Genomic DNA, 13,822 nt, shown 5'->3' with positions numbered 1-13,822 from the left:
GCGGACCAGAACTGTTCGCCGTCCTAAACCCAACCCCCCAAAAAAAACCTTCTAAGATCTCCAGCCATTACATCCACTATAACTCGTAAAGGTCACTGGGCTGAAATATAAAGAAGGAGATGCCAAGGAACGGAAAAATAATTTACACGTTGCATTTTTTTTCCCTTCTCATTGTGTCGTTTCACAATCTGACACCGAAGAGACCCTCCATGTGCCCCGACCCCCAGTTACCCACAATGCAGCAGGTCTTGCCTTTTAAAGCCGCGAAACAGTACTTGCTACGTGGCAGAAACGTTTAGCTTCGCTATTAAATATGTCCAGTTGTTCGTTAATGGAATTTAAACGAGCAAAGCCCTTTGGCAAACACCCTGCTCTGTTTGTTTTGGGCATTTCTACACCCTAAATCCTCCTGTGTGTCCTCATCCCTGAAAACCAGCAGGGAGAAATGGGACAGTGGCTGTAACAGGCAGGCTGGGGTAAGGTAGGGTCCTACCGCTGACCTTTGGCTGGAGCGGACAGCGAAGCCTCGTGCTATTGGCCAGGTAGATATTGCGTTTTGTTACGTGACTCCACCCTGCGACTTCTGCGACCCCGGACACCGCCAGCATGCATCATAAATCACACTCCCCTCAAAGCACGTATAGATTCCTTCTTTAATTACCCAGTGAACACTTTAGCTGGGTGCGTGTGACGGGTCCCTGTGTTACACTGCAGGCCTGCCTGATAGATTGACTTTTCGTCCTCGTGCTAATAAACTGGTGAAATGATTGAATTTGTCTCACATCCAGTGGCGCCCAGCAAACTTTAACGCCCAATCCCAGTCATGCTTCTCACACCTGGGGGGGGCCAGAAGTGAAGTTCGTTGGGGTGGGGGGGGGCACCAGGGGCGTAGTTCCCAATTCTGGGCCTCAGGTCTTACTTTGGGCGTCCTGCTATTTTATTATTTTATGTATTTGAGGACTAAAGTGCTGGGCGACCTGAATCTGTCAGGGTATCCATGCCCCTACTGCCCTTCCCCAGTAGATGGCGCCCAAGGCAGCCACCTATGCTGCTTATTGGCTTGACCAGCTACGGCTTGTATTAGACCAGTGTTTCCCAATCCGATCCCCGGGGACCCAGAGACGGTCCACGTTTTTGCTCCGTCCCAGCTCTCCTGGGGAGAAGAAACATGGACTGTCTGGCAGGGAGCTCTGCGAGAGCAAAAACGTGGACCGTGTCCTATTGGACAGTTTTCAGATTTGCTACCTGGGAAATTCTGCCTTGTGGAATAGCCCCCCCCCCCCCCCCCCCCCCCGGATTTCACATAAGCATTGAGTTCTTGCTGCGTGCTGATTGGTCAGTCTCCTATAATCATGCACGTGTCACTAATGTTAACGTGAAACAGCCGGATGAGTCGTTCAATCAAGGAAACAAATCGGTCAAAGCAGAAGAAGAGCTGAACCATTTAGCCAATCACAGGAGCCTTTGAGTTTTGTAAATCCTGAAGTAGCTCGCAGTGTCCTTTCTGACATGGATTATCTTGTCATGCTAGCTTGTATCTCAAGTATAACCCTGGAGTCACTATAGACTCACTGCAGAGAGCCAGTAAACATCACTATACAGCTGATACATCGCAATGAAGGCGGAGCAGTAAACCACCCCCACCAAACTCTCTTCTGTGAGCTTTATTTGGCTTGACTCAGTTAAAGTAATTTCCAAACTGGACTCATTAAAAGATTTATGACCGCACCAATTTTTTTTTGCATCGGCACAGTAGGCTAATGTGCACATTCTAAATTTACTAAAATACGGAAGAAAAAAAAAACTTGATACTGCACTTGTCTGATTGAAGATTCCAACAGATTTAGAAATTTAAACTTGCAGGACAAATGGCTGCAATTAAAGCCCATGTCTAAACAGAAAATCAATTAGAGATGCAAGCTTATCCCTAAGGCAGTAATCATTTAGTTCTACTTTTCTGCTGTGTGTCCGGATTGTAACGTTTCATTTGCGGCACCGAAGTGCTCTGCGCATAAGCATTTGTGTCACTTAGTCCATCCGCTGCCTGGAGATGTGAAAGTGTTGGTTATACAGATGCAGTGTTCATGGTCCTAATCTCGCCAAACATCCATCAATGAAGAGACAATACCCATGAAACTGCTTTTCACTCGCTCTCAAGTTTATGGTCTTCAACAGTCCATAGTCGTGGTTTTAGGATTAAGGGTAATAGCGCATCTCAAGGGCTGTCAGAGCAGGAGCGAAACCCTTTCAGAGCACAGATGCCAGTTGATCCATGGGTTCAGGCGAACGAATCGAGCGATTCATTGCTTCTTCATTGTTATGACATCAACTCCCGCTGGCAGATAGTTCCTCGAGGATAGTGCTCTGCCCATTCACTGGGCTAAAAACAAGCCCATTCTTCCTTGTTAATCAGCCGTCCTATCAATTTATGTCCCTCTCAATCCTTGACCCTTCATATGCGAAATAACATGAAACCTTACTTGTCATTTTGTAAAAGCACGAGAGCAAATACATTGGGATGTGTTATTTTCGCCTATCCCAGCATGCTCTCCTTAGAGACACACTCACATATGGAGGTGAGAGCGAAGTTTGAGGTCTGAGTGCAAAACCAGCCGTCTGTCCGGCACCATGGAGAGCTCAAGGGCCCATCGGAGATGTGGCTACTTTGCCGAGCATGGAAGGCCTAACCCACTAAGCCACACACCATCCCTTAGATGTCATAATCAATCAGACCATTCCAGCAGATCCCTTCCACTCCAGAAGCACCAAAGCAGTGTTCCACACTTGGCATGTCTGGCTGACTTGTGTCCTGGATTCCCATTGGATGGTATAGGTTTGATAGGACAGTGAGACTACAGGGAACACAACCGAGGTCTTCACCTGCCTCGAGGGAGTCAACTGTGTCTCTCCTTGGACACAAGAGTCTAAAGTTTAGTAGGACAGAGGGGAAGATCTAAGCTCCTCGGTCTTCTGATAAGTGACCACTCAGATTTCCACAATAACACTGAAATGAGACACACTCCGCAGCACCTACTGAAGTGGGAAAAGTTTCACTAAGCTTTGGAGATAAAAATGTGCTTCACGGTTTTAGCATGAATAACACACAGAATTATAAATATTAATCTGGGTTTCTTTTACATTACAGTTCTCTTCCCCCCGCAGCCAAACTGAAATCCACGCACATTGGCAGAGCTTTGAATGCCATATTTATGGACCCACAGCTATCCACCTGTCCTCAATCTCTTTTTATCCCTCCCCACCTCTCTCATCCCTCTCTCGCTCTCTTGCCCTCTCTCCATCCCCTTCTACGTAGCTCTCAATCTGCCCGTTCTCCCCCTCCTTTACCCTTCATATCTCCGTTGTGCCACCATCAGGTCTTCCTATCTCACTCGTCCTCTGAGCCAATCCACGGGGGTCCCAGTCCACTTAGCCCCCCCCCGGCCCTGGCGCTTTTGGCGCCGGTCCACTGTCGCCATGGTGCTGATGAAGATGAAGTTCTCCTTTCAGAAGAGGGTGAAGCTGGCCCAGGCGCTGTGGTTGCTCTCCTGGGTCGCCTCCATCGGGGGAGCCGTCACCTTCACCTTGGGAGTCTTCCTCAAGACGGAGCTGCACAGGAGAAGTGAGGTACGCAAGTGTTCCTCCTTATTTCGCCTCCGCCGCCATCTTCACTGAGGTCTAACAAGTGTCGTGAGGGTCTTCCGCGAATAGCTGGATCTTCCATTTTTATCCATCTTGCCTTGACTGTTCAATATACACTACATGGATAGAAATCTTGGAACACCAGCCTGTTGGCTAACCCATAGTTGCTATATCATCCTACACTCTAGTGGGAAGACTTTTTGTAGTTGGGAATCGATTTTGGGCGATCAGGTTCATTTCTGGGAGCTGGCATGACCGACCACTTTGCAGCTGAATTGCTCCCAGACCTTCAGATCTTTACACTCACTTCACTTGTGGTTGAGCAGGGCAGCTCTAGCAGGACAGAAATGTGGAGAACCGACTTGTCCGAAAGGTGTCCAGCGGTGTTCAATGGTGTCCAAGGCTGACTAACCTCATCTGTATGACTGCTGCCATTGGTGCTGCAGATTGCATGGCTGTGTGTTTAATCATACACCTGTATTTATTGCACACCTGTATAATGGGTGTGGCACTGTGTGTGTCCACATTCTTTTGGCAATATAGCGTACATATACTTCCTGTGAAAAGTTGTCGTAGGTCTTGTCAGATGTTGAGTCAATATGGTACAAGACTAATCTACTAATCTCTTATAGACATAGACTTTTGGACATATTTTTTGGAATTATGCTTTAAATGTTAACACACACTGATTTTATAGACCGCTGTTGTGCCTAATGAGGTTATTGGTGCTACGATCATACGCTGGCTTCTGTGGTGAGTTTTTAATTAGGCACCATCTTCTTAATAGCAGCTCTGGAGGCTACAGACACCAGCAACAGCAGTGACACAAAGTAGCAAATCAATATTATTAATACTAACTTAAGCCGTTACTCGTAATCTATTCCTTGTAAACTTTAAGTGTCATTTTCATCTGGCTGATGTGGCGGCTGCTAATGAGATTATGTAGAAAGATCTGTTCGGTAATAGTTCTCCTGTTGTTCATTTTCTAGTTTGTAAATGTTTATGGGTTTCGGTAAAACATAAATGGTTCTACTGTGACTCTTTCTGTTTAAACTGTGGTGCAGTTGTACACATTGGTACAATAGCTTGACTAGGCGACTTTTGTTTGTCAATGTATGGCACAATAGCACCATAACTATGTATAACTTTATATAGGTCCCTCAAGGACCTGACACCCTGAGTGGATTTTCCAATCCAGTGGCCTTCTCAAGCTGGGATGGATTTAGATTAAATGAAGATTAAATGATTCGCGTCAAAGCCTTATGCAGTAATTGGCTCACTGGTCGAGGCACTGTAGATGTGAAGCGTAACATAACGGAAGACATTTGAGAAAAGCTAAAAAAAAAATAATTCAAATGCTACACAACACTGTGCAGGATTAAAAGTACATTTGGACTGAAATACATTTGTCTTTGTCAATGGAAAGGAGGAAAAGATGCTTTGGCATTCATTTTATTATGTGCTATTTGTGTAATTTTCAAGCACATTAAACATTCACCGGATAATATAAAACACATCTGAACAGGTTTTAGAACTTTTTTGGGACATGAGTTTTAATGGTGGGCCTGGGTTTAGTCCAATACAGTGCACACACACACAGACACACACACACACACACACACCAACACACAACTTTGTAATTATATCTTTGTGGGGACTCTGTTAATTTCTATAGGAAAAACCCTAATCCCAACAATAACGACCTTAACCCCCACTCAGCCCCAACCTTAACCACAAGTAACCATACAAAATATGAGACTTTCGGCATTTTTAGTTTTTTATTTGCATTCACAGTCTCTGACAAAATGGGCCCCACCACATCAAAATAAAATGTTTTTATTACGTTGTGGGGGACATTTGGGCAGTTCAGAGGTCTTTCGATTTTGCAAGGAATCCAAAATACTCAAAGGAAATCTGAATAACATGGTCACAACATGGTAGCTCTAACAGAATTTCAAGATTTGAAGCCGTGACCCTGGATGTACGAGGCAACGGTACCTCCAAATAAACCAGAGTGACAACAAAGAATGACTACAATTACCCAAAACGGTTCACCAAAACGGCCAGTAGCTATATACCTATAAACAGAGTTTCTCCATCTGTCATGCTCTTCACTGTGTGTTATGTGACTTTTCAATGAGAGCTTGTTTCCCTAAAAAAAAAGTCAGGCTGCAAATTATTACCAGGGCCGCTCAACCAATTAGGCGACACTGCCAGCTGCCTAGGGCACCACCTTCTGACGGGAGGCCAACTTAGCAAGCCCATTCCATTTTGATAGGGGGGGCATCACAACAGCCTCAGCACTGCAATATAAACCGTGGAATGAATGACAATCATGACTCTGTCCGCAGGTCATGGACAACGCGGAGATCCACGCGGTACCCAACACCCTGATGATAGTAGGCCTCACCTCCCTGGGCGTCAATTTCTTCGCGGGCCGGATGTGCCAGGACGCGTTGGACGCCAGCCGGTTCCCGCGCTGGAAGGGTCTCCTGCAGCCCTACCTGGCTGTAGCCGTCTTCCTGGCTCTTGTCATGCTGGTGGCGATCGTCATGAGTTACGCCATGAAGGGCAGCCTGGAAGCCTCGCTGGAGGTCGGCCTCAGGAACGGCATCCGCTTCTACAAGGACACGGATACGCCAGGCCGATGCTACCGGAAGCAGACCATCGATCAGCTGCAGATGGCGTTCCAGTGCTGCGGCAACACCGACTTCCGGGACTGGTTCGAGGTCCAGTGGATTAGCAACCGCTACCTGGACTTCAACTCCAGGGAGGTTAAAGAGTGAGTGATGCACCGGGGATGCTCCTGGTCCCAGTTAACTCGAGTGAATTCAGTCTGATTGCATTACCAACTAGTCAGTGGGCGTGTCTAATCATCCGGTAAAATACATCGTGCGAACCGAAATGCACTTGGTCGCACAGTGAATGGGCAAAATCCAAGGGAATTTGCCTAATGTAATAGTCAACTGTGCAATATCATTATCCCTAGTTTTGACTCAAATTTGGCAGAAGGTGCCTTGGGTGCCTCATCTAAATATTTGCTGACTTCCATTGGCTCTGGTGCCCAACTGTAAGACCCCACTGTTATATCCCCTCCCCCCCAGTGCTCCCAGTATACAACTGATAGACAAGAGTGAGACTTTGTCCATCCCCATGGGGGGATTCTCCTTTCACCTACCCCATCTTGCTCTCCATGAGACAAACAGACACATAAACAGTTGAGGGGGATCACAGTGCAGGGTGACCCGGCAGGTCGAGCAGCCCCGGGGATTTGAACCCGCGACTATCCGATCACAGGCACCTAAGACCTAAGCAGCTGCACCACCCGATGGCTCTCTTAAATTCAAACCTCGATCTCAGTGTTCAGCTGCACTGCCAACTCAAAGTACTAAGCAGGAAGTTTTAATTCACGTATAAATCGGGCGAGAGGAAAAAGGTGTGATCTCAAACGGCAAAGGTTCCGTGTTTTTTACATAAATGCGTCTGAAAACAGATTGACGGTCACATGCGACACGTTTGCAGAGCTTCACTTTCTGAGTTTCTATGCCTTGGAGAGACTCAGGAAGGGAGATATCGGTGTCTGTCACATCCATCAGACTCGCACTCCCGTTGGAAGAATATCCGAACTGTTTCAAACGCCGTTTCTCACATTCACAGGTACACCCTGCACCGTGTAGCTAATTTTTTCATCAAACTTCTGTGGGTGTAAATCAGCATAACTTCCTGTTTTGAGGGGGTAGGAGTGGGGGGCACAATTTCCAATTTTTGAAGCCCACGGGGGTGTGATGGATTTCACTCAACCTCAGTTGTTAATTGCTTTAATGGAGTAATTATTTGGATAGTTAATCAGCTCACCTATAGTTTCGCTTTTAATTCAGGTGCTAATTAAACAGCGTCCTGAAGACAGCAGGAGTCTGCCAGAGTTGTGCACCCCTGCTGTAAGGAACATTTTCAACAAACACATGAAAATATGTCAGAGAATGTTCCGCGACCTTCCGGAGTAGAGGCCGGCCTTCTGCAATGTGTGCGCTCCGTCCCGGCTGAGCGGAATAAAAATCAGTAGATGTTGAGATACGTGCCGTGATTCGGAAGACCGCAGAAAGGAAAAGTATGGATGGAGAGCAGGGAGGAGGAGAGCGGACTGACGTGGCGGCAGTGTTATGACATCACTCTTAGCAGGCCTGTAGTCAGAAATGAATTTCGGGAGGGGGGGGGGGAGCTGAGGCAGATTTCGTGGGGGTTTAAATTTGTAATTTTACATACTTGGCTAAGTGCAAGAAAATTTGGTGGGGTGGGGGGGTTGACTTTCAGTCACTCTGGATTTATTTTCTGTTCCACTCTACCCCCCCCCCCCACCAAAGTTGCATCAAGAGCAATGTGGACGGGCACTACTTGGTAGACAGCGTTCCTTTCAGCTGCTGCAACCCCAGCTCCCCCCGACCCTGCATCCAGCACCGGCTTACCAACGACTCGGCCCACTACAGCTACGAGTACGAGGCGGAGGAGCTGAACATCTATGTGCGCGGCTGCCGCGAGGCGCTGGTCAGCTACTACATGGGGCTCATGAACAGCATTGGGGCCGGCGTGCTCTCCATCTTCCTCGTCCAGGTACGGCCCTCGTTTCCATGGCAGCATTGCGGGACGGGATGATATCCACTGAAGGCCCTCGAGGGCCCATTTTGGTCGGTTGTTGTCAGTTTCAGCACCGGGGGGGCCGAAAAGTAATCACCCAAAGATGCTAAGAACGAATGATTAACAAATATTATCTACGACTTTATTTGCCCCCCCCCGCTCTCAAAAAGCATCATTTGTGCCCTCCTCCCCCCCCCTTGAGAACTCTGGGCCAGACCATTAGAGTTGTTCTGCCACTGACACTCATTGGTGCATAGGCAAATTTTTTAAATTATTTCTTTATTATTCTCTTTGTACATAACCTCATATCTCAGTGGACCCCGATCCAGTCTTCGGGTCCGCAGCATCCAGTCCTTGTTTTCATTCTGTCCCTCCACCTACACTCCTCATTTGGCCCATTAACCAGTTACTAAGCCCCTGATTACCCTGCTCAGACATGCTGGTGGTTGACTGGCACAAAAATGTGGGTCCGCTACATGGGGCTTGAGGACTGGGTAGAGAACGACTGTCCTATCCGGGCCGGATTGGCCTGCTCTCTCGCTACATTTACATTTTAATTATTTAGCAGATGCGATTATGCAAAGCGCCGCACATTTTTGAGATTGAGCGTCCCTAGTCCCTGGAGCGATTGGGGTTGAGGTTACGAACCTTGCTCAAGGGCTGAATGGTGAAATCTCTGTGCTGGGTCTGGGATTTGAACCAACCACTTTCCGATCACAGGCATAGTGATATTGCTAATGGTCTAAATAGAGTTGGAACGGCTGTAAAGAGTGTAACCCAAAAGGCCCAGGACTGGGGTTACTTCTGTGTATAATTTAGGTATCATTCGACTGAAATGTGCTGTTAATTCAATGCTCAGTCCCGTCCTTGGTACGTGATTTTCAGTCGACTTCCTTTGTCCATCTTGCCTCTTCCCCACCCTCTCTCATCCCACTCAGATGTCTGTGCTGGTGAGCCTACGCTACCTCCAGACCGCCATGGAGGCCGTGGCGGGACAGGAGAACATGGAGATGGAGACAGAGGGCTACCTGCTGGAGAAGAGCGTGAAGGCGACGGCGAAAGAGTTCAGGGACAAAGCGCTGACATTACTACAGCTGAATCAGGTGCAGGCAGTGGAGGAGCAGGCAGTGGAAGGCCAGGCGGGGGAGGGCCAAGCAGCGGAGGCCACACCGGCAAAGCCCGTCAGCTAAGGGGGGCGAAGCAGTGCTTCACTTTCACTGCACCTGCCAGCTAAGGGGGGCGAAGCAGTGCTTGACTTTCACCTCACCTGCCAGCTAAGGGGCACAAAGCAGTGCTTCACCTTCACTGCACCTGCCAGCTAAGGGGGGCGAAGCAGTGCTTCACCTTCACTGCACCTGCCAGCTAAGGGGGGCGAAGCAGTGCTTGACTTTCACCTCACCTGCCAGCTAAGGGGCACAAAGCAGTGCTTCACCTTCACCTCACCTTTACCGATGACCATTGCACTGTTTTGTGTTTATTTTTTGGTTTCTGTCCTCACTCAGCAGCCCCACACACCCCTTGCCAACGTTTCCGCATTTCACGCTCACACAGTTACACTCACACACTCCTAAAACATCCCAAGCCAGAGATAGAAGTCGAAAGCAAATTTGCTTCCACCAACCAAGAGAAAATTGCTGCCCGCGGCCCATAAAAACACTATAAAAGCTAAATTGTTTTCTCATTAGCTGAGTCGCTCAAATTTAACTGGGGGTCCGTTCAGGGGTCACGTGACGGTTCCTTCAGCTCTCAGTCTCCCTCCGTCTCCTGGCTGCCGCTCGAAACACTCGCAACCTGACCACTGGCCTGTAGGTGGCGTAGTGTTTGAGGAACCAGGTTTAAAAATGATCACAGACACATTCACTTCCCGCAAAATGCCCTGCTGCCTCCCCAACCCCCCCCACCCAACCTTCCTGCAGGTCATACCAGTCCCCTCTGAGCAAAGGTGTCAGAGAAACAAAGGTACGGAGAGAACCAGTACGTGAAATTGGCTATGGATTATTAATGGAGCTAGGCCGCAGTAATCATCATAGGAAAGTGGGAGAAAAACACTAAAGGGGAATGCTACATTCAACATTACAGAAAGGTATTTTCCTTAGAATAAGATACATCCATCCATTTTCTAACCACTGAGAACACGATCATTCACCATAAAATAAAATGCTATTTTTTTCTCTCTCTTTGTTTAGCATTAGTTTTCCCCTCGTAACCCTGACCAGGATGATCACTCAGAAGTTTTGGATTTATTGTTCCCTAATAAATATATGCACCTTTAAAAGGCATTTATAAATGCCTTGTGCAGTAATTCTTTGCGGCGCACGTTGCAAGATGCACTGAAACACTTGCAGACTGCAGACGACTCACTGTACATATATTAATGGCCGACGAATACAGGACTGATGTAAGCAGAAGTAACGCATTTGGCGACTCCAGCATGACGCTGCTGCTTTTTAAAAAGCAGACAGAAAAACAAGTGGAACGGTAGCCGCGGATGAGCCTATTAAAGTTCCACATTTTTATCAGCCTCTTTGCCTGTTTTGTCCTTCATTTATCCTTCCATTTTTTTTTTTTTTGTAGTTTATTCCCACTTGCATCACCGGTAAACCTAAAGGCTGTCGGGTGATTGGCTGCTGAACCCTTAACCTGAATGGACAGAACTGCAGGTCGCTTTAATAAAATAAAACACGACCGCATAACAAGAAGAATAATAATGAAAATCGAAAACCATTCGTTTGTGTTCCTCGCCCCTCTGTCAGCATTCCATGCTTGTCGTCTCCCTCCCTCTTTTGTTCCATGCTGTGTGGGTCCCCCTCCCACCCTCTATATCCCCTGTGTCAATGACAGGTACAGGATTATGGAGATTGATGACTGATGTCAGTAATGCAGTAAAAGCCCCTGGACTATGTCCTCTGCCATGACACCTTTCAAAACCTCTGCTAATCCCGATAGCTAATACCTAAACTGCTGTCCCAGCAAACACAGCAGTATTTCAAAGCAAATGTGAGGGGGTGTGGGGGGGGGGATTGTGCATGCGGGGGCCACGCATTTTATCATTAAATGCATGGAAGGAGATAAGCAATGAAAAATGAGATAAGGGACCAGGCGATAACATGCGACCACATTCCCAGCATGGGGCTAAAACCTACACAGTAGCCATGGTAACCTATACAGTCGGCGGAGTTTTTTTTTTTTTCCACGCGACGCTGTGATTTAACCGGCTCCTCGGCACGCGCCTGCCAGCCCAAGCGCCGTCTCTGTTTCGATTAACGTTCCGCCGGGCGCAGACAGGCACCCGCGTCTCCCCTTCGTCCCACATTCTTTCACGCGCACTTCCAGCCCAGGGTGATTAATCTGCATCATTATTATCTCCTGCAAAGCACCATCATGTAGGTTAAGGAGGGATAACTCCAGGCACGAATAGGCACCTAAAGACTGCGACTCATAATGCCACCTGTCTCGATTCCCCAGCTGTAGCTATTATCCGAGTAGAGGGGACGAAAAATTTAATGAGGTTTTCCACACACCAATCACCTCTCGATTCCGCAGCTGCCTTCACAGCCACTAGGTCCAACACCCCAGCTGCCTATTACTGATGTACATGGAAACACACAGCTACGCAAGTAAAAAGGTCCCACACTTCCTGTGATGTCCAGACACTGTTCCCTCTCAACGTGGCCTAACAGCCTATAGCTCTCGACAGCTCAAGATTAGGTGTCAGAATGAATCTGTTTCGCTCGACTTCATCGTTTTTACCGCGCCGTATGTGAGAGAGTTGCCTTGCAAACTTGCAGCCGACCCCCTGGACGCACAGAACCGAAGGCAGGGGGCGCCCTGGCTAAGGTACCAAGCCCTTCGCAGGGCAGGCATACACACAGACACACTTGCAAGGGGCGATTGTGCGAGATTAATGCGCCTGACTACATGTGTTTGGACTGCAGGAGGACACCATGTCAGGCGGCAGAAATCCAGATGCACTGAGCTGAGGGCAGGAATGAAACCAGGACTCCGAGTCTGCTGAGCTCATCACGGAGCCGCCATGCCCCACCTACCATAAAGAAAATCCGATATAATGAGAAGGGCACTTCTCACCTGACACACTGATAAACGACAGCGTTCGCTCGCTCGGGCGAGATGTCTGGCGATGCAGTTTAACCCATTAGCGGGGCCGCTTGAGGGCGCAACGGCAGGTCCCATCTTCACATTTCAGCACGAGATGTGCATTCCTTGACAACTCCATGAGCGTTAACGATAATCACATGTGGCAGGGAGTCACGGCAGGGCCTGCAATCGAGCCGGTGAAGTTGTTGCAGTCAAGCCGTTCTGTCTGGCTCTCTTATGAACATGTTTGGGCTCTCCAGGACCCTGGTACAAGAGTCGCTCTTTTGCCAGGGGCCCCCGAATGTCCACCGGGGACGCAATGTGGCAGGCAGAGGAGAAAAACATATGACAGAACTAGAGACAAATCAATTGGGAAAGAAAAATAAACACATCCATTCAATATTTTATTTCAGCGTCTCCCATTTTGTTGGGAATTGGTTTCAAGACCTTAGTAATACAATCAATAAATGTTTCAAAATATTTATTCTGTTTTGCCAGCATCTGCTTCCTAAATTAATCCTGGGGAGAATTCCCTGCTATTACTCACTACCTCCACTAGGTGCCAGTATGGAGCTGCACCAACAGACAGCCGATTGTTATTTGTTTCCTCTGCAAGCGGATCGTTCTCGCACACCAAGGGCAATTTGGATCGAAGGAAAAACAGGAGCGGCGGGCGCAAGCGGTCTCATGCGACCCAGTCTTGTTTATAACAATGAGAGGTTCTGTGTTATGGTATCGTCCGCTTGCAATAACGTACGTTCCCGAGGACGCCGGGTCACGTCGTCTGAACCCAGAATTCTGAGCCCAAAGCAAGGGTGACGAGCAGCGTTTTGGGTCTCTGGGATCACGTGACCCATTTTGGGACTGAGCCAAACTCCCAGAGTCAGGTCACGCTCTAAAAGCACAAGGTCAGGAAATCAGTGCCTGCACTGAGCACAAAGAGCCAGTGCAGATGCGGACCTGCAACCCAGATTGTTGATCTAGAAGAAAACCAATAAATCTGAATTATGGTCTGAATTATACCGCATTGCTATTTTTGCTCCATTACAATGAACGATTCGAAAACGAGGGGCAAGTCACATGACCGTCATTGTACCATTAATCCTTCGGTGGATCATTTGCTTATGAAATTGAAATACATTGAGCATGACAGATGAAAATGGATGGCACAATAAATCAGCCATTCTGTCAATTATAATCCACACACTTGGAAATTACCCAATATCTGACTCAACCCCAAAGGGATGAGTATGTGGACCCGCCTCACTCACACACACACACACGCACGCACGCACATACATGCACACCGTCAAGCACCCGTTCAGGCAAACATATATCTCACTAGCATATTATTGACGTTCCGTCGTTTTTAATTCTAACTCGTTAATAATTGAACGAGCCGCGTAGCATAGCGGCACACGTGTCAGTAAGCGTGTCAAGGTGAGTTACACGGCAG

The 13,822-nt window shown here is 47.9% G+C and overlaps 1 protein-coding gene across 1 annotated transcript; it reads left to right on the top strand.

Moving 5' to 3' along the window:
* Positions 1-3,474: 3,474 nt before the first annotated feature.
* On the top strand, positions 3,475-12,251 carry LOC125727622 (RDS/peripherin-like protein xRDS35). The gene is made up of 5 exons (XM_049004468.1): positions 3,475-3,624; positions 5,991-6,421; positions 8,001-8,247; positions 9,210-9,374; positions 12,207-12,251. Exons 1-5 carry the CDS (start codon positions 3,475-3,477, stop codon positions 12,249-12,251), a joined length of 1,038 nt encoding a protein of 345 aa, XP_048860425.1.
* Positions 12,252-13,822: the final 1,571 nt, after the last annotated feature.

The sequence above is a fragment of the Brienomyrus brachyistius genome, unplaced genomic scaffold, assembly GCF_023856365.1.
Source record: "Brienomyrus brachyistius isolate T26 unplaced genomic scaffold, BBRACH_0.4 scaffold105, whole genome shotgun sequence".
NCBI classification, from domain to species: domain Eukaryota; kingdom Metazoa; phylum Chordata; class Actinopteri; order Osteoglossiformes; family Mormyridae; genus Brienomyrus; species Brienomyrus brachyistius.
Note: the sequence above shows the minus strand (reverse complement) of the source record. Positions and strands in the feature narration are given on the sequence as shown.